Source organism: Oncorhynchus mykiss, chromosome 25, assembly GCF_057628025.1.
Source record: "Oncorhynchus mykiss isolate SJ-2025 chromosome 25, ASM5762802v1, whole genome shotgun sequence".
Classification (NCBI taxonomy): domain Eukaryota; kingdom Metazoa; phylum Chordata; class Actinopteri; order Salmoniformes; family Salmonidae; genus Oncorhynchus; species Oncorhynchus mykiss.
Genome location: NC_143046.1, coordinates 33,971,829 through 33,998,624, shown reverse-complemented (window position 1 = coordinate 33,998,624; position 26,796 = coordinate 33,971,829). Strand labels below are relative to the sequence as shown.

The 26,796-nt window shown below is 42.8% G+C and overlaps 3 protein-coding genes and 1 pseudogene across 6 annotated transcripts in view; 2 read left to right on the top strand and 2 right to left on the bottom strand.

Moving 5' to 3' along the window:
- The window catches only part of LOC110505064 (phospholipid-transporting ATPase ABCA1-like), a 40,920-nt gene extending 34,695 nt beyond the window's left edge, over window positions 1-6,225 (top strand). For 2 of the 3 annotated variants that reach the window (XM_021584014.3, XM_021584015.3), the window contains 9 exons: window positions 450-710; window positions 850-973; window positions 1,067-1,380; window positions 1,500-1,606; window positions 1,712-1,988; window positions 2,616-2,719; window positions 3,470-3,562; window positions 4,133-4,376; window positions 4,571-6,225. In XM_021584014.3, the coding sequence (XP_021439689.3) occupies window positions 450-710; window positions 850-973; window positions 1,067-1,380; window positions 1,500-1,606; window positions 1,712-1,988; window positions 2,616-2,719; window positions 3,470-3,562; window positions 4,133-4,376; window positions 4,571-4,726 (1,680 nt within the window). In that variant the 3' untranslated portion in view covers window positions 4,727-6,225. Of the gene's footprint in view, window positions 1-449; window positions 711-849; window positions 974-1,066; window positions 1,381-1,499; window positions 1,607-1,711; window positions 1,989-2,615; window positions 2,720-3,397; window positions 3,563-4,132; window positions 4,377-4,570 lie in introns of those variants that run through there. The other variant, XM_090219723.1, reaches the window with a different exon arrangement.
- Window positions 6,226-6,411: 186 nt separating this feature from the next.
- On the bottom strand, window positions 6,412-13,697 carry LOC110504160 (protein NipSnap homolog 3A-like; annotated as a pseudogene).
- Window positions 13,698-14,859: 1,162 nt separating this feature from the next.
- On the top strand, window positions 14,860-16,536 carry LOC110504305 (putative pancreatic secretory proteinase inhibitor). The gene is made up of 4 exons (XM_021583098.3): window positions 14,860-15,240; window positions 15,438-15,472; window positions 15,631-15,743; window positions 16,270-16,536. The coding sequence occupies exons 1-4, from the start codon at window positions 15,189-15,191 to the stop codon at window positions 16,313-16,315; spliced, it is 246 nt and encodes an 81-aa protein (XP_021438773.3). The 5' UTR covers window positions 14,860-15,188; the 3' UTR covers window positions 16,316-16,536.
- Window positions 16,537-20,757: 4,221 nt separating this feature from the next.
- On the bottom strand, window positions 20,758-26,775 carry LOC110505063 (uncharacterized). 2 transcript variants are annotated; one of them, XM_021584013.3, is made up of 11 exons: window positions 26,612-26,775; window positions 26,061-26,257; window positions 25,723-25,826; window positions 25,506-25,626; window positions 25,274-25,345; window positions 24,950-25,129; window positions 24,461-24,651; window positions 23,888-24,077; window positions 21,678-21,749; window positions 21,316-21,442; window positions 20,758-21,037 (listed from the first exon to the last, which is right to left on the bottom strand). In XM_021584013.3, the coding sequence occupies exons 2-10, from the start codon at window positions 26,241-26,243 to the stop codon at window positions 21,335-21,337; spliced, it is 1,221 nt and encodes a 406-aa protein (XP_021439688.3). In that variant the 5' UTR covers window positions 26,244-26,257; window positions 26,612-26,775; the 3' UTR covers window positions 20,758-21,037; window positions 21,316-21,334. The 2 variants fall into 2 exon arrangements, with proteins under 2 accessions (XP_021439688.3, XP_090075847.1); XM_090219721.1 differs by lacking the exon at window positions 26,612-26,775 and having other exon boundaries at window positions 26,061-26,340.
- Between the last annotated feature and the right edge of the window lie 21 nt (window positions 26,776-26,796).

Genomic DNA, 26,796 nt, shown 5'->3' with positions numbered 1-26,796 from the left:
TTTGTGTTTTTCTTCCTCTCCCTCAGTCCACTCAAACGTTTCTTCTTTATTTGAGGCGGCAGGTAGCCTAGTGGTTAGAGCGTTGGGCCAGTAACCTAAAAGTTGCTAGAACGAATCCCAGGGCTGACAAGGTAGAAATCTGTCATTCTGCCCCTGAACAAGGCAGTTAACACACTGTTCCTTGGCCGTCATTGTAAATAAGAATTTGTTCTTTACTGACTTTCCTAGTTAAATCAAAGGTTAAATAAAAAATCAAAATAAAAATATTTCCCATGGGCTTCTCCCGAGTGCCTGGAATACAACTACATTAAGCCCCTTACAATAGCGGCCATTTTGAGTGTTTTCTTTTGAGCATTTAGCAGCTGTTTTCTACTATTGTTAAAGCGCTACATGAACATCATTCGTTTTATTGACTGACTGCTAACCTTGTCATCTCGTTTGTGTTGCAGTGTAACTACATCGTCCCGGCGACACTCGTCATCATCATCTTTGTCTGCTTCCAACAAAAAGCCTACGTGTCGTCCACCAACCTGCCAGTGCTGGCCCTGCTGCTGCTCCTCTATGGCTGGTCTATCACTCCCCTGATGTACCCGGCTTCCTTCTTCTTTAAGATCCCCAGCACGGCCTACGTGGTGCTCACCTCCGTCAACATCCTCATCGGCATCAACGGCAGCATCTCCACCTTTGTCATGGAGCTCTTTGGAAACAACGTAAGTGACACCACACATTTGCTGCAGAACGTGGTATGCTCATCCTAACCATATTGTAAAAAAATATATATATAATTTGTTAATAATCCATTTACCTGGTGACAGAAAGGGTTAAATATTCCTCCTCTTCCCTCTTCAGGAGGTTGGAGGTATCAATGACATCCTGAAGAACGTTTTGCTGATATTTCCTCACTTCTGTTTGGGTCGAGGCCTCATCGACATGGTGAAGAACCAGGCCATGGCCGACGCTCTGGAAAGATTCGGTAAGAACTGCATTTCCCATAACCCATTTCTCTATCCAATTCAACGTAGAGGTGTCTTTTGAACATTTCTCTACACACTCCTTCTGTACACAGGTGAGAACCGCTTCCGATCCCCTCTGGAATGGGACATGGTGGGCAAGAACCTGTTTGCCATGGCCGTGGAAGGAGTGATCTTCTTCATCATCACCGTCCTCATCCAGTACCGCTTCTGCATCAAGCCCATTAACCTGCACACCAAGCTCCCTCCGGTAGGCGAGGAGGACGAGGACGTGGCCAGAGAGAGGCAGAGGATCGTCAACGGACTGGGACACGGAGACATCCTGGAGCTCCGACAGCTCACCAAGGTCTACAAGAGGAAGCAGAAGCCGGCGGTGGACCGCCTGTGTGTGGGCATCCCTCCTGGAGAGGTAAGATTACATCATTTCCTCTAGTAAGTAGCAAGTACACAATGTAATGACATCCCGTGTCTTTCAAGCTCATTCTGTATATTTGAACACTGATATTAACTCTCTGTCTTCTCGCTCAGTGCTTTGGGCTCTTGGGTGTGAACGGAGCTGGAAAGACCACCACTTTCAAAATGCTGACAGGAGACTCCATAGTCACCAGTGGAGAGGCTTTCCTGGCCGGAAAAAGGTGAAGCAGCCATTTTGTGCCAGAGAGCTCACCCGAGGTATTACAGTAGAGAGGTTCAGCAGTGAGTCTAAACGTGAGACTAACGGACTTATTTTGATTTGGCAGTATACTGCGGGAGATAGACGAGGTGCACCAGAACATGGGCTACTGCCCTCAGTTTGACGCCATCAACGACCTGCTGACAGGAAGAGAGCACCTGGAGTTCTACGCCGTCCTGCGCGGCGTGCCCGAGAAGGAAGTGTGCGAAGTTGCCGAATGGGGCATCCGTAAGCTGGGCCTAGTAAAGTATGTGGATAAGGCAGCGGGAAGCTACAGCGGAGGAAACATGAGGAAACTCTCCACCGCCATGGCCCTGATAGGAGGACCACCCGTCGTGTTCCTGGTACGCACTATGTCTCAACACACACACACACACACACACACACACACACACACACACACACACACACACACACACACACACACACACACACACACACACACACACAAACTGTAAACATCAACACATGGTGTTACTAACACAAAGTGATCAGACCCGTTGCATCAGCTTGGCAGTGACCTCAATGTGAAATATCAAGGGGCCTCTAAATCAGATGACTGGTGTTTAATTGTTCTCCCTGTGGGGATTGCAGCTGCAAGGGTTGTGTAACGAGGGTTAGATTACAATTCTCCCGCCTGCACGCCACAGTCCTCTCAAAGGGTTCCTGGAAAATTGCATGTTTTTGTTTTGCTCCTATTGGGCTGCAGAGAGATCAGCTGTTGATTTTGTTTCAAACTGAGAGAAGGATAAATGGAAGGGCAGAGACAGAACCAGAGCAATAGACATCGAGAGAAAGGAAAGGGAGACAGAAAAAAACCAAGAGAGAAAGCAAGAGCTTAGCATTTCTCATCTAATAATTCAGCACTAGCAGGGCCAAGATGCCTTGCTTCCCCCTGCTGCTGGTCTTCTCTGTGTGTTTCCTGCTCAACCTGTGGGCCAACCTCAACCTGGCTGTGCTCTTTGTGACAGGACGAGCCCACCACTGGGATGGACCCCAAAGCACGCAGGGCCTTATGGAACTGCATCCACAGCGTCATCAAGGAGGGACGCTCCGTGGTGCTCACCTCGCACAGGTAACCAGAAACACCTTTAAACCTCAGCCATGCTTGGCTAAAAGCTAGCTGCTATACTTTGAAATGCATGGTTGTTGTTGCTGTTGATTGGTTGGCAACATAGCTTATGTATGAGTATAGGCTGCGGTTAGTCAAACCTAATTTAGCACCATGTAGCCCAGGGATGGGCAACTTTGATGGGGTGGGGACCACAGCAATATCTGAACTCATCAGGAGGGGCCGTTGTTGCTTGCGTGTCTGCATACCCACACACCCCTCCCCCTGCCCACACTGCGAGCAAAACATTTTAGTGGCCCCCTCTCTTGACAGCAGAGAGAAATGTATTCAAGTTTAGTTAGCTGGCCGTTAAACTAATTTAGCAATCTAAAAAATGTAATCTGACAAGGGCTAAGTGACTATCAGTAACTGACATAACACGAGGAAAAACTGCTGATGCACAACCACATTTCTAAATTGCACTTTGTGTATCCTACTATTCTAACTCTTGAGACCCCGACTGAGTTGCAAAATTGATCCGAGGGCCATGCAGGCCCCCAGTTGCCAATCCCTGATGTAGCCTATTGGCTTGTACTACGTAGCTTACATGGTTTAAAGTATTGCTTATCCATTTACTGTGCATGCTTTTGACATGAATAGCTTTCTGAGTGTTCTGCTACTGACATAGTTCAACCTTTGCAGGGATGTGGTTCATAGTTCAGCAGTTCCTTTACACTGTATCTAATGTCGGTGGCTGCCATTTTGTGTCTTCAGTATGGAGGAATGTGAGGCCCTGTGCACCAGAATGGCCATTATGGTCAATGGCAGGTTCCGCTGCTTGGGGAGCGTTCAGCACTTAAAGAACAGGTAAGATGACAAATCCTTTCACTGGTACATATAAAGCAAGTCAATACCTACAAAGTTGTGGCTTTCAATAAATTGGCACAAATTATCCATTGATAATACAACGGGTGGGTCTAATCCTGAATGCTGATTGGTTAAAATTGAGTTCCAGCTGGTGTCTATTCCACAATTTACCACCAGCTAACTCTATGACGTTATGTAGTCTCTCTTGTCGTGATGTGTATTTTGTCCTATATTTATTTATATTTATTTTTTTATCTCAGCCCCCATTCCCACAGGAGGCCTTTTGGTAGGCCGTCATCGTAAATAAGAATTTATTCTTAACTGACTTGCCAAGTGAAATAAAGTTTATATAGAATGTAAATAAATGCCTATTTACTCTGTTCCAACTGACTGCGCATTCCACTGTCTTATCAGCCTAGCAATTTAGAAACTTGATCTCCACTATAAAAAGCATCTAGACATTATCGACTTCGTCTCTGGCCTAACAACACCCGTGCCAATATATCCTCCAAAACACAGACTTCTCGGGCATTATCACTTAATTATCTTGTTTTGTTTTTCCCTCTCCAGGTTCGGAGACGGCTACACCATCATTCTGCGTGTGGCTGGGCCGGACCCTGACCTGCCGCCGGTGATGAAGTTCATTGAGAGTAAGCTGCCTGGCAGCACCCTGAAGGAGAAGCACAGGAACATGCTGCAGTACCAGCTGTCCTCCTCACTCACCTCCCTGGCACACATCTTCAGCATCCTGGCCAAGAACAAGGACCTTCTTCGGATAGAGGACTACTCCGTGTCGCAGACCACACTGGACCAGGTAAGACGCCATCCACCACTGACTAAAGGCTTTGTGGTCAAAACGTATTTTTGTTGAAGCTTGATTACTTGATTACTTGATTACTTGAGGATTACAGCACCATGCATTTGCATCTTTCTGTATGTTCTTCGATTAGTAGACCGGATTGGAATGTACAGTGATGACAGCTGACACTCTCATCTCTTCTCTACCAGGTTTTTGTGAACTTTGCCAAGGACCAGAGTGACGATTACCACTCAAAAGACAATTCAGTTAAGCGCAAAGAGGCGGTGGTGGACATTACCCCGCTCAGCTCACGGCAGGCTGAAGAGAAGCTAGCCGAGGAGAGGCTAAAGGAGAGCTTGGTGTGAGCGGACGGACACCATCTTCCACCCACAACTGGAACTTAAACCCGCAAACAGTGTTGGACTGAATTTGCTTCTCTGTATTATTACAGTAGTGTTTTAATACTTGTTTTAATTCTTCAGCCAGAGGTGTTGCTCTCGTAAGGGCCTGGCTGGAAAGCTCAATGCAAGTCAATGCAAAGTTTCTCACTCGCGCTGAAGCGATTTGGGGCCCAAGAGGGCCCCTCACGATAGTCATTAAGGAGAAAGAAAGAGTATTAAACTTGAATAACTGCCATAATTGTATCATGTGCTTCAGCAGATGTTAGGCTGTGGCGGTGTATATTTTTGTGGAAACTGAGATGTTTTCTCATTTATGTAATTCCAACTGGTTTCTTCCAATGAAAATTCAGGGTCTGTTTCTTTCTGTTTTGTGCTCCAAGACCAGAATTACATAATGAAGAAACCCAACCATTCCCATGGCCAATCTGAATTCCTTATGTTTAAATTTGTTTTTAAAGATGTACCTTTTTATTTATATATGTAAATTGATCATGAATATATAAACTATATATATATTTTTTAATTAGGTTTGGCTGAGTCCATTGTGGCATTACTGTAATCATGAATGTTTTTCCTTCTAGTTCAGTAGTTTACTATGTAGTGGACTCAGCCATTTTGAAACACACCAATCAGAGACTATGTACACTTTCCAATGTATACTATGCAAAGTACTGTACCAGTTTTTTTTTTTTAAAGGAAACAATAGATTTTTATAGCTTTTTTTAAAGAAAATGAAAAGATTTGTTTTGGTGTTGACTATCAGTTTGCAATGAATACCTCAACATACATACCACAGTGCCCTGACAGACAAATCAACTGTTTGAAGGACTATTTTCACCGCCTAACCACTAGCAGAGACCAGAAACATCCCCCTCAATGGGTTGACAATAGTAAATTAAATAACATGATAATGCCTACTGTAAGGTGGCAGGAAGCCTAGCGGTTAAGAGCATAGGGGCCAGTAACCGAAAGGTTGCTGGTTTGAATCCCAGAGCCAACTAGGTGAAAAATCTGTCTGTGCCCTTAAGGAAGGCAAGAGCGTCTGCAAAATGTAAATTGATTTTTCAAAGCTGACAGTGCCGAGTCAGTTTAGAATTTCTGTCATAAAGTGTAACATGTGAGCTTGTCCTGTGTCTGCAAAGACTGGTGCAGTCAAGTGCCATTTATTGTGAAATTAATAAGTGGTTCTTTGGGTAAAAAGTCTCAGTATTTCGAAACACAAAGCTTGCCTGAAATGAGGCCAGTTTGACATTCCAAGCACTTTATTTGTAGTGTTAATTGGATAATTGTTTTGCACTGGAATTTCCACAGACTATGTATACAATCGTTTATTGTTCTACCAAGAAAATTGTTTTTATTTAATAGCCATTTACGTTTTTAATGTATTGAGAAAAGGCTGTGGGAATATCTGTTACTCGCTCTGTACAATACTTATTTACACAATAAAACTGAACAAATCTTTATCTTGTGTCAACATGGCTGTAAAGTTATTGTAATCCGAAGGTTAGCAATGCTAAAAAGTCAATGTAAAATCCCATAGAGAATGATAACTAAATGCTAACGAGCGCGTTGCGAAAATTTTCTCTGACCTAAAGTATTTGCAGGACAGACATCCCAGCTCATAAAGTTATACAACTAACTCAAAAATGTTACTCACAACTTGCTGCATGCACAAAAAAAATTTGAGAGCAAGGATTTGATCCAGGAAGGTTCCAAGACAGGTGGATAAAATCACCTTTACTCTACACACAGAGACGCATACAAAGCTATCCATCGCCCTCTATTTGGCAAATCTGGCCATAACTCTATCCTCCGGATTCCTGATTACAAGCAAAAACTCAAACAGGAAATACCAGTGACGTGCTCAATACGGAAGTGGTTTGATGAAGTGGATGCTAAGCTACAGGACTGTTTCACTAGCACAGACTGGAATATGTTCCAGGATTCATCCGATGGCATTGAGGATTAAACTATCTCAGTCACCTGCTGCATCAATAAGTGCATTGACGACATTGTCCCCACGGTAACCATACGTCCCCCACGGTAACCATTGTACATTTAGAAGAGTGCAGATAGAAACTAAAATGTGAATAGAGGCGACAAACTTCCATTTTCTACTTGTATTAAAAAGGGAACAAATTCAAGGGTTTACCAGCTGCCACTAACCTGGCATCCCCACGGGCTTTGTGGCGTACCGATGCCCGGTGGTCCGGACTCTCGTACCACCACAGGGCATTGACTGACACACATAAGGATAAATCCCATTTGACCTCACATTACTGCATTCATATTATAATCTCATAGTGTTACTCATGTAGTATTATATCATTTCATCCTGATCACCATTGACCTAGTCCCTGTCCTCACTGTACAATTGTTGAGCCATCCAAACTCGCTGTGAAAGACCCCCACCAGGTGGGCGTGCCCCCCGGCAGCGTGGGCACTGACTGCAGCCTAGAAGGCCTCCCCCCACACCGCTGGCCCCCCCCCCCGGATGCATCTGGAAGGACCGCAACTCATACACTCCTAAAAGATATGCACAATTATGCACAATTCCAAACCGACCCCCAACTCCTTTACCCAGGCTTTTATATGTAGCTATTTTACAGACACTTTCATTCCTGAGCAGTTTACCGAGTGCATTCAACTATGTAAGGTGACACAACACATAGCACACACATACATTCCTTGGCCAGGGAAATGTAGTATTGACAGGGTCTTTAACCTACTTGGAAAACAGTGATTTTATTTACCATTTGTGTATGAATGTCATGTGCAAAGACTACTTGGCTAAAGTGTATCTGTTTGAAAGGTAGTTAGGGACAACTAGTGGTGAGTTCACTAATGCAAACTCGGCACATCTTTGGGAAAAGAGTGCTGATTTCCTTTCCTGTAAAAAAAACAACATTGTCCAGTACTTACGAGGAATGTGTACAGACGTAACTGCACAACAAAAACAGTCCTGTTATTTACAAGATTAGTGCTAGATTAGTGGTCCATGGAAATGAACACAGGAGGTCAATACACAATAATCTCTCTCTTATTTCTCCCTCCCTCCCTCCCTCCCTCCCACACACACACACACACACACACACACACACACACACACACACACACACACACACACACACACACACACACACACACACACACACACACACACACACACACACACACACACACACACACACACACACACACACTTAGAAGAAGGGAGAAGTTCTGTTGATTTCCACCTAGGGACTACTAAACCATCACTGTCAGATGTGAGGGTAATTATTTCACTCAGCTACTCACCACCATCCTTGGGAAGGCTTTCCACCTTGCTCCAGGGCACCAGATAGGTGACCTCGTTGTCCTGAGACGTCAACATGGGCATGGCCTTGGAGATGTACTCGGCGATCCAGTTGGGGTCCTGAGCCAAGGATGCTCGCACACCCGCCTGCTGGGCATAGCTGTCTAGATAGTAACACAACAATAGGAGATAGTGAGATATACAGTGCATTCGGAAAGTATTCAGACCCCTTGATTCTTTACGCATGTTGTTACGTTACAGCTTTAAAATGGATATAATTCTTAAAAATCCTCATCAATCTATACACAATACCCCATGACAAAGTGGAAACAGGTTTTCAGAAATTCTAAAAATACCTTATTTACATAAGTAGTCAGACCCTTTGCTATGAGACTCTAAATTGAGCTCAGGTGCATCCTGTTTCCATTGATTATCCTTGAGATGTTTCTACAACTGGATTGGAGGCCACCTGTGGTAAATTCAATTGATTGGACATAATTTGGAAAGGCACACACCTGTCTATATAAGGTCCCAAAGTTGACAATGCATGTCAGAGCAAAAACCAAGCCATGAGGTCGAAAGAATTGTCCAAAGAGCTCTGAAACAGGACTGTGTCAAGGAACAGGTCTGGGGAACGGTACAAAAACATTTCTGCAGCATTGAAGGTCCCCAAGAACACAGTGGCCTCCATTATTCTTAAATGGAAGACGGTTGGAATCACCAAGACTCTTCCTAGAGCTGGCCACCTCGCCAAACTGAGCAATCGGGGAGAAGGGCCTTTGTCAGGGAGGTGACCAAGAACCCGATGGCCACACTGAATGAGCACCAGAGTTCCTCTGTGGAGATGGGAGAATCTTCCAGAAGGACAACCATCTCTGCAGCACTCCACCAATCAGGTCTTTATGGTAGAATGGACAAACGGAAACTACTCCTCAGTAAAAGGCAAATGACAGCCCGCTTGGAGTTTGCCAAATCTCTGGTCTGATGAAACCAAGATGGAACTCTTTGGCTTGAATGCCAAGCGTCACATCTGGAGGAAACCCAGCGGGGGTGTTTTTCAGAGGCCGGGACTGGGAGACTAGTCAGGATCGAGGGAAAGATGAAGGGACCAAATTACGCAGAGATCCTTGATGAAAACCTGCTCCAGAGCACTCAGGACCTTAGACTGGGGCGAAGGTGAACCTTCCAACAGGACAAAGACCCTAAGCACACATTCAAGCCAACGCAGAAGTGACTTCGGGACAAGTCTCTGATGTCCTTGAGTGGCACAGCTAGAACCTGGACTGATTGAACATCTCTGGAGAGACCAAAAAATACATTTGAAGTTGGAGGTTTACATATACTTTAGCCAAATACATTTAAACTCAGTTTTTCACAATTCCTGACATTTAATCCTCGTAAAAAATTCCCTGTCTTAGGTCAGTTAGGATCACCACTTTGTTTAAAGAATGTGAAATGTCAGAATAATAGTGGAGAGAATTATTTATTTCAGCTTTTATTTCTTTCATCACATTCGCAGTGGGTCAGAAGTTTACATACACTCAATTAGTATTTGGTATCATTGCCTTTAAATTGTTTAACTTGGGTCAAGCGTTTCAGGTAGCCTTCCACAAGCTTCCCACAATAAGTTGGGTGACTTTTGGCCCATTCCTCCTGACAGAGCTGGTGTAACTGAGTCAGGTTTGTAGACCTCCTTGCTCACACACACTTTTTCAGTTCTGCCCACAAATTTCTACAGGATTGAGGTCAGGGCTTTGTGATGGCCACTCCAATACCTTGACTTTGTTATCCTTAAGCCATTTTCCACAACTTTGGAAGTATGCTTGGGGTCATTGTCCATTTGGAAGACCCATTTGCGACCAAGCTTTAACTCTGCTTCAATATATCCACATCATTTTCTTTCCTCATGATGCCATCTATTTTGTGAAGTGCACCAGTCCCTCCTGCAGCAAAGCACCCCAACAACATGATGTTGCCACCCCTGTGCTTCACGGTTGGGATGGTGTTCTTCGGCATTCAAGACAAACAGCATGGCCAAACGGTTCTATTTTTGTTTCATCAGACCAGAGGACATTTCTCCAAAAAGTACAATCTTTGTCCCCATGTGCAGTTGCAAACCGTAGTCTGGCTTTTTTATGGCGGTTTTGGAGCAGTGGCTTCTTCCTAGCTGAGTGGCCTTTCTGGTTATGTCGATATAGGACTTGTTTTACTGTGGATATAGATACTTTTGTACCCGTTTCCTCCAGCATCTTCACAAGGTCCTTTGCTGTTGTTCTGGGATTGATTTGCACTTTTCGCACCAAAGTACGTTAATCTCTAGGAGACAGAACGTGTCTCCTTCCTGAGCGGTATGACGACTGCGTGGTCCCATGGTGTCTACACTTGCATACTATTGTTTGTACAGATGAACGTGGAACCTTCAGGCATTTGTAAATTGCTCCCAAGCAATTCTAAGGTCTTTTGATTTTCCCATGATGTCATGCAAAGGCACTGATTTTGAAGGTAGGCCTTGAAATACATCCACAGATACACCACCAATTGACTCAAATTATGTCAATTAGCCTATCAGAAGCTTCTAAAGCCATGACATCATTTCCTGGAATTTTCCAAGCTGTTTAAAGGCACAGTCAACATAGTGTATGTAAACTTCTGACCCACTGGAATTGTGATAGAGTAAGTAAGATAAGTAAGATAAGTTAAATAATCTGTCTGTAAACAATTGTTGGAAAAATTACTTGTGTCATTCAGAATGTAGATGTCCTACCCGACTTGCCAAAACTCTAGTTTGTTAACAAGAAATTTGTTGAGTGGTTGAAAAACGAGTTTTAATGACCCCAACCTAAGTGCATGTAAACTTCCGACTTCAACTGTAGCTGTGCAGCAATGCTCCCCATCCGACTTCAACTGTAGCTGTGCAGCAATGCTCCCCATCCAACCTGACAGAGCTTGAGAGGATCTGTAGAGAAGAACAGGAGAAACTCCCCAAATACAGGTGTGTCAATCTTGTAGTGTCATACCCAAGAAGACTCAAGGCTATAATCGCTGCCAAAGGTGCTTCAACAAAGTACTGAGTAAAGGGTCTGATTATGTAAATGTGATTATTTAAGTTTTTTACTTTTAATAAATGTCCATACATTTCTTAAACTGTTTATGGTTTTTCATTATGGGGATTGATGACGAAAAACAACAATTTCATCAATTTTCGAATAAGGCTTTAACGTAACAAAATGTGGAAAAAGTCAAGGGGTCTGAATACTTTCCGAATGCACCCTATACAGAAGATACAATGCCTTATTTTACATTGGAGTTCTCTGGGCTTGAGTTGGGGTAGGTTCCATTACAGTGAATTTAGGATTTGGAAATTCAAACTTGAGTGATTGCTTTTTGAAGTTGAATTTACATTCCAATTTCAATTTGTTTCCTGAGTTGACTGAATTTCACAGGGAAATGGGCCTATCATTCCATGCTCTCTGCCTAGCTTGCTCTTTGCGTCCTCACCATACTTCCAGATGTGGAAAAACCTGGTTCAACCCGCCGGACTCCATACTCCAGTAGCTCTGAGTGAGCAGTACGCAGGTGGATCTTCTCATTGGACAGCCTAAGGCAACGTTCTTCTCTGGCTGGATACTGTAGGTACGGAACTCATAGAAGGTCCCATGTTGCTGCTGGGGCCCAGTAGACATACAGGCTCGAGGCTGTCAGGACAGCAATACAGTCACGGCTGTATATTACTGACATTAAATTCTAATACCATATTATATGTACTTTAACTTCTCTTCCTTCCATGTTTTCTTTGCTTGAGGAACCCTGGATACTTCATTCAGCTCACTAGAAAGCGACATGGTTTCAACAATGTGGTTTTAGTCAAATGTGCTGTGTTATCTTCCACATATTTATCTGATAACTGTCCACACATGTTAAGTTAATCTTTTACTAATGGCCTACTCCTACGAGCAAAAAAACTGCTCTTGCCTTTTGGAATCAGTTTGCCATCTTTCATTCAGTTTGGTCCAAAGGCTATTATTGTAAGGTGGAGTTTAACTTCACCCTAGCAAGCCCGTCTAAAATGTCTGCAGTGTCCATAAATTATATTGCATACCCGTAGCCTACTCTGTTGCTTAAAAAAAAAATCTAACAATATTAACTTCTTATGCAAAGTTAGACATTTAAAATTAATACACTGCAGGAGGTCATTACCATCACACAATAAAACATTATATTTTATTTTAAAACTGAAGGACAAACACATACAACCCCCAGAAAACTGGACACATGAATGTTCTTGCAACGTCCCATGAAATGTGTCTAGAACATTCATATTGATATTCTGAGAACATGTTAACCACCTTCTGGGTAAGTTCTGTTTTGCTATAGCTCCATAGTAGATAAACATTGCTTGAGATTTGGCCATGGAATGAATTCATGAAGTTTAATAGGCCATTCATGTTTACCATACACCTATGAATTCTAAATGGAGCTCTGATATTGGAAAGAAAAACAGAAATAAATGCACACATGATCATATGCCATTATAGAGGCCATATACCCAGCTAACAATTCTAGGGAGAGAGAACATTTTTGTAATGTTACCCATAACATTTGAGTGTCGAGTTTTACATTAGTTACGGAAACATTATATGTATGTTAGCAAAAACTGAGAACCTATTTAGCATGTTTCGGCATTCCGTTAATGTAAAACAGAACTTACCCAGAACGTGGTTAACATGTTCTCAGAATATCAATATTAATGTTCTAGACACATTTCATGGGACGTTGCAAGAACATTCATGGGTCCAGTTTTCTGAGGGTTGTATGTGTTTGTCATTCAGTTTTAAATTAAAATAGAATGTTTTATTGTGTGATGTTAATGACCTCTGCAGAAGGTATTTTGGGAAAACAGATTAAAATCCATCCATTATCGAGTAAAATGGTCACAGCCAATACCAGTTTATGGTTCCTGACAAAATGAGAAAAGTATTTATGTTTATGAACTAGACAGTAGAGTGTTTCTCGAACATTATTATTGAATTTTCTGAGAACATTCTGAGTAAGTTCTGTTTGACATTAAGTTAATGGTCTGGAAATAGTCCTTGCATATTACTGGAACACTCCTATGAAAACGTTCGTTAATGACCTAATGAGACACGTAATAAGGGAACGTTCTCTAAAGTTGTGAGTATGTTTGTTTTTAGCTGGGTATCTCTTGCTTCTCTCTCGACGATCATATTATTAGTCACTTGCGTCGAATACAACAGGTGTAGTAGACCTTATAGTGAAATGCTTACTTACCAGCCCCAAACCAACAATGCAGTACAAATGAGAATAAGAAATAAAAGTAACAAGTAATTAAATAGCAGCAGTAAAATAATAACAGGGGGATACCGGTAAAGAGTCAATGTGCGGGGGCACCCGTTAGTCGAGGTAATATGTACAAACTGGAACTCACATTGACTTTTGTCAAACATGATTTCTATCAAGTTACAAAAGCGAACTTCTACAATATATTGATGTGAACAAACAATACATCAATTTGCCCTCATAATCGTAGGCCAAATCAATAGTCCAAATTTACCACGTCACCATTTTTCAGACAAATATTTTCTAGTAGACTTGACGATCTGCATTTCTTACTGTAAACATCTCGTTTGAACGGGTTTGCAATAACACTAGTGTTAGTTACAATGTATCCAAAAACACCACGGTGAGTTCAGTAAACTTTTATTTTAGTTCTGCAGTTGTAGACTACGGAAGACGAGAGGAGTTAAAAGTTTAGTGATCCATGAAAATACCCCGACGCCTTTGATCTGAATTTCATGACATGACATTTATATCCACACTTTGGTGAGTTCAAGTATTATAAGTAATAATAAATAAAGTAATATAATTTATACTCTAAATTAAACCAATCCAGATGAAGATGCCCCCTCCACGAGAGTCTAGTAAATTCCTCAAGCTTTCTTCCTCTCTGCCACTAATATTAGGATTTGCGTCCATATTTTATTAAGCCTTCTGTGACAAAAGCACAATACAAATAATATTTGGGTGATTACGCATAGAAGTCATGTGTTCATTCGAAATAAAAAATACAAATGAGCCCTGAATTATCATCTTGTTTAATCTAGTTCAAAGAATTCTGGGAATGAGGGCCTCATATATGCATTAGCACACAGACAATATACACTGAGTGTAAAAAACATTAAGAACACCTTCCTAATATTGAGTTTCAGCCCCCCCCCCCCCCCCTTCTGCCCTCAGAACAGCCTCAATTTGTCTGGGCATGGACTCTACCAGGTCTCGAAAGCGTTCCACAGGGATGCTGGCCCATGTTGACTCCAATGCTTCCCACAGTTGGTTCAAGTTGGCTGGATGTCCATTCTTGATACACATGGGAATCTGTTGAATGTGAAAACCCTAGCAGCGTGGCAGTCCTTGACACAAACCGGTGCACCTGGCACCTACCACCATACCCTGTTCAAAAGCACTTTGAAAGAGCAGGTGTTCTTTATGTTTTGTACACCCAGTGTAAGTCGGCCAACTCTAGGCCTAGTGAAACTAAATTAGCCTACCATCCAGGTGAAAACAAGACCAAACCATATTGTTGTGTGGCCCAAAATATGACAAATTCAGTGAACATAATGTGCAGTCTTTAATTCAGAGCTTAAAAACATGTACCATAGTAAACTCTTGCTCAATAGGTATGCATTTCATCATCAACAACACCAGTGTCACGCACACCTGCCACCCTCCCTGTTTTTTTATAGTGCGCTCAGCAATATTTAGGCAGTAGGAATGTTCATCCCTTAATAAAGACCTGGACAATAGGGCGGCTCTGTTGTAACTGTCGCCGGCGGGCTGGTCAGGTGCAGGGGCGTCAAAACATCAGCTTTACACAACACAGGGTCACATTATTTCACAGACAAACAGACGCGCCTCCACTATATGACAAGGCAACAGCATCCCCAGGTTCCAAACCAACAGCAGACCTTGAGCAAGGCCCATCGCAGATAATACAGAAGCAAAGAAGACATAATAGAGATTATATTGTACTTTTGGAGCTGCATTCGGTAATTGGACCCATACCAACTATTTTATCAGTTGAATTTGATCTCTTTCGGGCCAGACCGCATCAACATGGCTGGGAAAACTATTTTGCTAGTCTGTCTGGCTGTCTTCTTTTCTGCAGGTAAGTACATGAATAACCTCTGCCTATTTTGTACACATTTCATAATTCCTTTCAATATAGGAACTGTATTTTGTCAAAAAATGACAAAGGTCATACTGTCTATTGTACTGTTTATTCGTAGTTAAGCCCTAAATGAGAATAATAAGTGATTATGATAAAGAATAAAATGCTAAATTCTACTTATGTGTCACCATTAGTAGCCGCAGAGGACCGATCAAGACTCTACAGGAGGGTGAGAGGCTGCCATTCAAATATTATTATTACAGTTCCCTATGCTAATTTGGCAGCTACAAATCAATTCATGTGAATTTAAACGTGTGGATATAAAACACCAACCAGGGTTGGAGTCAAAGGATATCATCTTGAAATGTTATTTCATTATTTTACCAGCCTTCCTGTGGGGATATGAGCCTAACCCAGGCGTGCCCGCTCAACTACTCCCCAGTGTGTGGCAATGATGGAAACACTTACCCCAACGAGTGCTCTCTGTGTGTTCACCGGATGTGAGTCTACCACATATCAGTTTAATTGAAGCAGCGGCTACAGGACAAGTAACAAACCACTGGTAGACAAGGACAGTCATACAAATGTAAAACACAACGATATACAAATAATACAACAAAATGATATAGTAGTACAAACAACTGAAAAAAGTATGTGTGTCTCTGTGTGTGTTTGTGTCCTCACAGTCCCCTGCCATTCCATGAAACGTTGTTCAATCTTTTTTTTAAAAGGTCATTTATCTGTTTGCTTATTAAGTAATAGGAGATGGAAAGGAGGTCTATGTAATCATGGCTCTGTAAAATACTGTGCGTTGCCATGAATTCATTTCGAAACTGGGGACTGTGAAGGGACCCCTGGTGGCATGTCTGTACAAAGAGATCTGGCAACGAGGCATTTTGCCTATGACAAAAATGTACATGTAAAACACAGAATTAGCTCAGAATTAGTCCACTGGAGAAGATCAAAGTCTGAAAATACTCAGGAAAGTAAGCTTTCTTAAATCATTCTGACCATCTCTCTCTCCAGGGAAACCAATGCAGACATCTTGATAGTGAAAGATGGAAGTTGCTGAAGAGAAGGCTTACTGATGATTCCACCGCGGAAGTGATATTATCACATGTATCTTTAACTATCACAGAAAGAATCAGAATTGGTTGTAGAAGTTGTTTTTTTATGGAACACCCACACTCACTCACTCACTCACCACTTACGCACACACACTTTATATAATCATATTGATTTGTATTACATCGTAACACTATCTTTGTAAAGAATAAATCGATTTCAGTCCCAGCTCCTGTAGAATCTTTTATCATTAAATGTCCAGATGCTCCTTATTTTGTCCACATTGGTTCGTAAATGTTTTGTTGTTGTATTTCAATCAACATCCCACATGAATAATGACATAAATTACACTTCCACTACAGTAAAAATAGAATTTCAGTCAAATTATTGGTAGTAGTAACTTGAAAAAGCCACATGAGGGCGCTACAAGAAATATACTTCAGTTTCTTGTGTGACATTTTATTGTTACACCTGGTTGGCAGCATGTGAATGGTTTGTGTCTGGAGTGTATGGTCATGAAATGGTGGAGCGTGTTGTTATATTGTAAGTATGTTGAAGAGAGGGTAAGATTGAAGTGTAGGGTTAGTAGGGCTCTTTTATTTTCTCAGAGGTATTGAGGTAGGTAGGAGGGTTTAGAAATGTGGAGCTAATGTTGTAAACCATGACTGACCACGCATTCCAGCACAGTAAATGCGGCGTAAACGTTTATTTTCAGATTTGATCATTTAAGACATTTTTATTGTTCCCCCTTCAGAAGTGCACATTTAGGGGTTTGAAGTGGACAGTGATACTCCTCAGGGAAGTGTGGTTAGTTCGGTGTTGTTCACCAGTCTAGTTTTGATTTACATTTGGTTGAGTTGTCAAATAACATCAATTCAACAAAACAGTCAGCATGTGGATTAGATTTCGGGTTAAAAGTTGGGTTGAAAAAAAAAAAAATGCCCTTATGTTGATTACTTTTTGCAAATTTGATTAATTTTCCATATTGATTCAATATCATCACAGATTTTTGGGGGGTTAAAATCACATAGAAACTTTGTTGATTCAACCAGTTTTTGCCCAGTGGGCCTGTCCCTAGTTTAGGATAACCCTAACATCCTCTCCACGACTCACCTGTACTGTATGCCAAGTCACAGTAACCCTGCCCATGCTCTCCTGGACTGTATACCAAGTCACAGTAACCCTGCCCATGCTCTCCTGGACTGTATACCAAGTCACAGTAACCCTGCCCATGCTCTCCTGGACTGTATACCAAGTCATAGTAACCCTGCCCATGCTCTCCTGGACTATATACCAAGTCACAGTAACCCTGCCCATGCTCTCCTGGACTATATACCAAGTCACAGTAACCCTGTCCATGCTCTCCTGGACTATATACCAAGTCACAGTAACCCTGTCCATGCTCTCCTGGACTATATACCAAGTCACAGTAACCCTGCCCATGCTCTCCTGGACTATATACCAAGTCACAGTAACCCTGCCCATGCTCTCCTGGACTATATACCAAGTCACAGTAACCCTGCTCTCCTGGACTGTATACCAAGTCACAGTAACCCTGCCCATGCTCTCCTGGACTGCATACCAAGTCACAGTAACCCTGCTCTCCTGGACAGTATACCAAGTCACAGTAACCCTGTCCATGCTCTCCAAGTTAGATGAATGCATACTAGCAGTGGGTATAATATATAATGAACAAAAATAAACAATATATAACAAAGATTTTACTGAGTTACAGTTCAGATAAGGAAATCAGTCAAGTGAAATGAGTTAGGCCCCAAAGAGCTTTATTACAGACAGAAATACTCCTCAGTTTCATCAGCTGTCCAAGTGGCTGGTCTCAGACGATCCCGCTGGTGAAGAAGCAGGATGTGGAGGGCCTGGCTGGTGTGGTTAAACGGTCTGGGGGTGTGACGTACTCACCAAATTCCCTAAAACGAACTTTGGTGGAGGATTATGGTAGAGCAATTAACATTAAATTACCTGGCAACAATCTCTGGTGGACATTCCTGCAGTACGCCAATTGTACACTCCTTCAAAACTTAATTCATGCTCATTCTAGTGACCTTTTCTCACCAGCACAAGGTGCACCTGTGTAATGAGCGTGCTGTTTAATCAGCTTCTTGATATGCCACACCTGTCAGGTGGATGGATGATCTTGGCAAAGGATACATTCTCACTAACAGGGACCTAAACAAATTTGAGAGAAATAAGCTTTTTGTGCAAATGGAACATTTTTGGGATCTTTTATTTCATGCTCATGAAACATGGGACCAGCACTTTACATGTTGCATTTCATATTTTTGTTCAGTATATTTAGTGTTGACTCAAAAGACATTAGCTAGATTGCTTTCACTTCCTCATGTGGTGATTTAGCCCCAAAATAAATTTGCCTATGATAAAAATGTAGGCAAATTCATCTGTATTGAGCAACAAAATTCATAAAATACAGGAGCCCTTCTTTACTAGTAAAATATACAATAGCCTGATTGTCAACCCTAAATTCTTGACAATCACTATATTAGGTTGCACATCAAAATATCTTCAATCGTGCATTCCTGCTTGAACACGTTAAATGAAACCACTTATTTATTGAATAGCCTACCATCTCTATAGTCTGTTACACAGTCTAAAGCACTGTGTATTACTTTCTGAGGTGCTAAATAAACATTACATGACACCGCAGGAAAATTACTGCTGCAACCAAATCATGGGCTGATGCCATCAACTGAAAAAGTTAGAGGTACCATTTTTGTTTTAAATCTGCTGCTGAGTAATATGCTATTCTGCCAATTTGGTTGTTGGGAAGAGCATCAGGTGACAGGATGTTATGCAGAAACATGTTGATAAGACAGGGCTATGTGTGTTTACTGTAGTTTAGTGAGGCAAAGCACATGTGATGTGACTAAAATTAAAGGGCATTTAGTTGACTAAAATGGCTGACTGTCATTTTGACAAAATATATATATATTTTTTTATATGGCCAGAATTAAGTTTATGCCTGCTCCATTATGTACTAACCTATGTTAGTCGACTCAAGTTGTGGATTCACTGCTTATTTTCTCTGCCAGTAGAGCAAGCGTCACCCACCTACTTGGCCTACCAAGAGGAATAGACCTAATGTGCAGGTCAGTATTGTCACAAACGCCTCTTTATACGTCCAGGTGGCATGACCTTTTACCTTGAAAAACAGGTCATTCAATTTAAAAGTTTGATGTCACTAGTCTTCCTCAATTTGGTGTCCGTGGCACCATTACAGGTCGGGGACCTGGTGTGATCTCAGTTTATTATTGCCACCAAAGACATGGAGCCAGAGAGTCTAGACAGCTGTGGACGAGCCGATGGGGATGGGGGATTCTTTTCAAGGTGTCCCTGGGACTTGTACACAGGTAGGTCATAATAACAAGACTAGTCTATGGTGATCTGGAAAGTGCACTTGTTGAAAATCGCATTACAGTTACACACACATTCAGCATATGACCTCTAATTCTATCTGAACCTTCTGTAATGTTGCTCCGCTCAACGCGACCCCTGGTTCTAACTAGTAAACAGTCCTCTCTCCATTCAGGCGCCCCAGAGTGAGATAGCCAAGGACCTGGGGGGGGGGGGGGATGTCCCCTTTGAGATGGTGGTGGAGATGAACTGGCACGTGTGGGTCAAAGTCCTTTGATCTTAGCAGTTGAAGGGGATTTTGACCCCAGTGTGAACAATCACAGCAGTCAACACCTATGCTGATCATTTTTGACATATTTTGTACCCACGAGTAAAAATAACATCCTTGGTTAATGACATCTACTCTATTCTTATTTTATGTGAAATAAGTCATCTAACTGTATTGATTAAGAATTCGCATTAAGAAAAAAGAAAACATTAATAAAAACCTGTCCACAAAAGGGCACACCGTCATCATTTACATTTGCTAGCTGTCATGTACTGGCAAGTCAGACACGGATGATGAATGTATGCAGGAAATCACGTCCTGTACTGTGAGGGAGGGGTATCAAACCGGTCACAAGAGCAAACCACACAGTATGCAATGACCATTCGGTCTAACATTGAGCAAGACCCATTCAAGGAAGTGACTAATTCCTCCACACACCCAGCCACAGTAAATATTTGTTCGCTGTTTAGACAAAATGTGCATGCAGGCCAACTGTAAATTGTGTAATCTTTGGAATATGTTTTGACAGGTTAGCCTATACAATGGAGCCTGAAAAATACCTGCCTTTCTCCAACTAAGCTTGTGTACATGCATAACACAAAGATACGAGGCGGTGAGATCCTTGAGGGGTATTTTTCTGTCCAACTGGTATACCCGTAAAGGCCTAGGGATAGTGGAGTTGTATTTGAGCCAGTCCAATATTTATTTTTAAACTGCCAAACCAAATGCTGTACACAGTCCACAATGCGGGTGATGTCAGGTAAACATTAAAAAAGGAGTTCTTGAGGACGTACTTGAGAACACAATTTAATACGCAGGGCCTCAGCGGATCGCTTCCCGCGGTCTTGATTCAGACATCATTTATACGCAAACAGACGTGTTTTTGTAAAAGAAAGTGTCGAGGATTGTGGAGAATATGGAAATGTGGGCCTACATAGTCAAGGATCAATGTGAATGTATAGTGGGTTACTTCTGGCCAATGACCCTGGAGGTACCACCCCAAAGAACTCCACAGTCTCTGTCCAGGAAAGCCAGCCCCTCCCTATCCTTCTCCATCTCTCCCACACAGTCCTATACAGAGGAGAGGAGAAAAAAATAAGACTTTCAAACTAAAAAATAATGGGTCTTGTCAATATAACTGGAACCACTGGTATAGTAGCGTATTGGCCATGTCAACTGTAGAAGCATAAACAATGGTATTACCACACAGAAATCTGTCCATTCTTTTCATTCATTCAATACATCATTGATTCAATTGAGTTATTATAAAAATAGCTTAACCACTTGTTGAGAGAATACGCCTCTTGGGAGACTGAGCCAAACCAGGAGTGTTGGGTTGGCAGTCCTACCTTGAGCAGAGCAGCTCTTTTACAGCCACTCTCTGGCCCTCTGGTCCTTGGGGGAGACCGGTAGTGTTGATGATGTCTCTTCACAGGCCGTTCTCAGCTGCTGCAGCTCTATGACCAGCGCCGTCATCTGCAGAAAGGAACACGTTCATCAACTCCTAACCCCCCCGTTCAGCGGTTATACAATGAAAATAGGGTCTCACTACATCAAAGTGCGCAGTTACCAGTAATAACATGCAATTATATTCACAGACGGGAATTAAGTCGGTTTTGTGTCAATACCTTTCTAAGTAACTACATGATATAAGGGCAACTTGGTGTGAGGTGATGCCAAGAATTGGATTTTGACGATGCCACGAACTCACTTGATTGGCTTCTATTGGCTCGTGCTGCCATGGATTCCAGCGATCGACCAATCCCAGACCCTTCTCTCCGTTCTGTGACGACCAGTGGACACATCATTGACAGCAGAAAAATAAAGACTCGCAGACGAGTAAGGAAGGTAATAAAGTAAAGCTTCGTGACAAACACTGGTCCTAAGGCCACCAAGTATGACATCTGTGGCTACGTTCACTGCCCGGATGTTCTCTGCCAGCGAAACTGAAGGAAGTACATTATTATTCAGTAGCAGATGAAATGTCCTCTCTGCATTCCATTCTATGTGGAACAGAAATGTGTCTCTTCAATCGCCCATTGCTGCAGAATGGGTCTGACTAGCTCTTGAATTACCAAAATGAGGATTGGTACTAGGGCTCCTGCAGGTTCTGTACGTGGAATGGTTGAGTTGCATTAACATGGTATAATATGAACTGGAGTCATTTTGGATTACAGTCAACTCCTGATGAATGCAACTTTAACGCACTAAAACGGAGTTTGCACTTATCTGAAGTGTACTAATCAGAAGTCGATTGTGGGCCAAAGTTAACATGAGACAAAGCCAGTTTGACTATGTGAACACTTGCTAAAGTCTGCAGTTTGTATCTATGTTGAACTCAGCAGACACGGGGCCTGTGAAACGCAACAAGAACAAGCAGACACAGAACACAGGGAAATCTGGGACTCTGATGACGGCAACGGAAAACCTCATGACAGGGTCATTATCCCATTTCCTCATAATTTGAGTGAGAGTGTAACAGAGAGAGAGAGAGAAAGAGAGAGGGAAAGAGAGTCTAAGTGAGCAGGAAATTTCCAGCTCCCCTCAATCAAGAAGGATTGTCTGTGGGGTCTGTGCCAGTGTGGAGTCACGCAAGGTGGCATCAGCCAGACTCGGGCAGAAGTACATGGTTTTGGGAACATACCGCTCAGTTGCAACCAATAAAATGAGGGCACGCACAGCCTAACGGGGGAAATGAGTTCGGTACGCTCCAAGAATAAGCATTTGAAGTGCTGGTATTTCTCGGTATGAATGTAATAACATTATGTAACACCTATTCCTGAGTAAGCATTGTGTACTTGGAAGTGAAAAGAACAAAGGAAAAATTACTTTCATTACCTCTGTCTAAACTTAGTTTGCTATTGTAACCAACTGGTCCTTTATAATGACATTGTCAAAACCCTGCTCTCTGATTGGTCCCTTCATAAATATATCGTCACCACCCTGTTCTCTTGATTGGTCCCTTCACAATGACATTGTCATATCGGTGAGAGAAAGTGTCTCGACCTGCAGTATTCCAACAATGTCTTCCCAGTCTGCATATCCCATGAAACCATGTTTATGAGTCCGCAGGGACCAGGGCAGTAAAAGGCAGTGGACCACAAGCTCAGGGTCAGAGAAAAATAGTCTGGGATAGGGATTAGTGTAAGTCAGAAGTCAAAACTCCTCACCGGCTTCCAACAATAAAACAAGAACATGTCAGGGTTCTCGGACGACAACAACGAGTGTTACATGAACAAATGGAAGTTGCTCTTGGGCTTTGTGGCTGTAACAAGTTCGTTGTTGCGAAAGGTTGTTACAGTGTATACATTGTCAGATTTGAGCACAGCTGCTAAAGAAGAGGCTCTCCAGATTCCTCCCCCGTCGTCTCCCCTCACAGACCAGAAGCAGAGACTGTCCAGCATGATATTTTATCTGTAGTATTCTAAGACAGTGAATCCTCAGGAATCCACGGTCTATATGAAACTCATAGGTATGTCTATAGCTTGTCTATACTGCATGTGTTCGCGTGATACTGGATAGTGACGCATGTAGCACAGTAAACTGTAAAAAAATTATTAGCATCCTAGCTTAAAAAAAAAAAGGTTCTCGGATTGCATGAAGGGGAAATTTGTACTTTTTCAACTTTAATAAAGTGATATTTTAACATAAAGTACTTATAATAAGCCAATGTGCTGGGAGTGTAATAAAAACCATGGCTTAATCATTTCCAAGGTAAAACATTTTTTTACGCTAGTTCAATTACATAGCATTTTTATATGTTCTAATGAATTCAACGGAGTATGTTGGGGAAAAGGAAAGTTTGGGAACTGTTGAAGTGGGATTTGGAAGAGAGCTATGTTTGAAAGAACATCACTACCATATGTTAGGTTGCCTCCATGTGATATGGTTCTGTAGGAAAGGACTCAAATAGGCAGCTACCTGGTTCTCTTCCTTTATCTGTAGGCCAGGCTTAGAGAGCGGCACCTCACGGTTCTTAAGTCTTAAGTCCACAGACACATCCTTCCCTTGTACCCTCTCCTCCTCATCTTCCTCCATCTCAAACGCGGCACTCTCCTCCCTCAACCCCTCCGACTTTTCGGAATCTTCCACAGCCGTTTCCCAAGCGCTCCTAAAACACAAACAGATGTGTTTAGCAAAAATTGGACAGACAAACCCCTGCTTCTTGTTAGTCTGTTATAAGGCTGACTGTTTCTCTGTTCTGACTGTTTCTCTGCTCTCAGCACTCTTGACGCTGCCAAGAGTGAAAACACTGAGACGGGAAACTTCCCCTTGAGCTCAAGATAAAAGTCCAGATACTAATTCAATCCCAAATCCACCCCTACCCCCTTTACCCTTATGAAGACCGTAAGGGTTGCATAAGCGCAAGGCAGCAAATATGGAGAAAATTCCACCTAAGCGATCACAGAGCAAAGTGGAACCATATATTTTATATCCATCTGATCCTTTCAGAGCTACAAGTGAGGCTGGGGGGGGGGGGGGGGGGGTCATTACCCAAAGGCTGAGGGGTGTCGTCTCCCTGTGGCAAGGTCTCCTTGTTGAATCAGCTCCTCCCGCTCAGTCTCCAGTGCTGCTATGCGAGCCCTGAGCAGGCGTCCGTCACTCTCCATCAGGGAGGCCCGCTCCTCCGCAGCCCCGGGCCTCCGTCTGAGAGACGCCACCTCCTGTAGCAGGGACTCATTTATCTGCAGAGCATCAGCCAACCGAGTGGTGTTACGGAAAATATTGAATAGCCTTATTGTGGCATTCTTATGATAGAGGAAACCGTTACTATATGATTGGTAAAACAGGGACTATTATCTACTAGTCAACAAAACCCTTCAGTTTTCAATTAGTCATGTGTTATCAGATAATGCCTGGGTTAGATACTACTGAGATACACGTCCGGCTCTGCAAGATTACATGTACAAAGGAACAGCCTGCATCCATTTTGGGTCTAAATCCCTGTACCAGTTTAGTTGGTCTGGTCTTCCATGATTCTACCTGCTTGCTGCCATGTAGCTCTGCCTGTGTGGCCAGTGTCTCTCTGTGAGTCTCCTGGAGGCTGGAGCGTGCCTGGTACAGCTGGGAGTGAAGGGCTGCTATCTGGGCCTCCCTCTTCTGCTCCATCAGCTGCTGCTGGGCCCTGGACTCCTGCAGCAGACGCTCAAGGTTGTCTCGCTCCTGAAAACACCCGTTTTTTGGGTGATGGCCAAGCACAGCCGAGTCAGCCTTCCAGAACTTTTTTCCCTCAACTCAAGGCGTTTACAATGCGTGTCAGGTTTGTCATGTTATTAGTTTAAAAGGATTAAATCTGGAGTGCTTTACTTTCAGAAGTTGTCCTTTGTCTACTGCTTGAGCAATAAGCTGAGAGGTCATACTATGGTCCTCCCTCTGACACTGTGGGTGAATGGTACAGAATAATTTCTCCTGATTGACAGACAGAGGTGAAACTGATAGCTTGAAAGACAACTAATTTCAGTAGACATACGTCTTTCATACTGGGCAACTTTCATTTTGCCACTGGGGGACTAGTTTCCTATGATTATCAAGGGCTTACAGGAGTCAAGCTGTGTTGTTGGGGTGAGGGTCCATTCCTGTAGAGACACTTTCCCCTAGAACAGAGAACCTGGTCCAGTTGGGCGCTAATGATCTCTGAGTCCATCTCTAGCCTGCCCACTCTGAGGACACGAGACAGAAAAGTCTTGAGCAAAACACAAAAAGAGAAAACCAAAACATTATCCACTGCATTGACCAACAAGCACCTTCTTAATTACCTTGTGTAAAGGTCACCATATGGTGGGATGTAGATGTTCTCTGATAACAGACTGGGAGGGAGGTTTACTGGTCGATTGATCTGCCCAAGATTCAAAACAAGTATCTGTGGGGGAGGCCATTAACAAATATGGGTCAAACCATGGCACAGGTTAGCACAGTGACCTTGTGAGAAAGGAAACCCACGCAGCTAGGTCTTTATTCAGATGTCATTAGCCTAAATTCCCTTCCTTTAGAATCCGTTTGGAGAAAAAAAAACTATGGAAAGTGGCATCAGTCGTCTTGAGGGACGCAGCCTACATTAACTACAGCACAGGTGGCAGTAGCAGCTGTCTATTACCTGGGGTAGTTTGTGTCGGCTCCCTGGGCCCATTCTCTGGAGCATTCTGACCCTCTGTTCCTGCAGGGCATTTTGGACCTGAGCCAGACTGACATCCAGATCTCTCCTCCGCTGCTCAGAGTCCAGGAAGGCCCGATGGTCAACCGTCCCAGGTTGGGGGAGTCGATGCCAGCCAGGTATCATATCGTCCACGGGGTCTGTTAGTGGAAAATACTTCTGCCACTGTTACCAACCTGCGTCTCAACCACCATATCACTGCCAGTGACTCAATTATACATTGTGAAACAGGGCTTACATTCACACCTAACCACAAACCATTAGCTCACAATGGAGCACTGAAAGTGGCAACAAGAATTAGTAGCACAATAACAGATAGTATTTGTACATGGCCTCTGTTTGAACAGTAACAGGAACAATGTTTACAAGCCACATGAAATGGCTGACATGTTCGCGACAACATACAGGTTGTCAACATACAGCTTCAAGCTGGTTGTCACGACTCATAACTGCATGAGTGAAACTATTGCAAAGATTTAGTAGTAACCTCTCACCTGGACAGAGGTGGTTTTTTTCTTCATTAAGTAAATGTAGACCAGCAGTTGGCTTGTCTTTCCTTTAAAAAAGGTCTAGAGGGTTACTCTGCTTGCTCCTGCACACTTGTCCCGTCCGGTAACCCATGGATACGCTCCACCCATTGCACTGTGCAGATGAGACTACTGGCCAGAGGCCACACTGA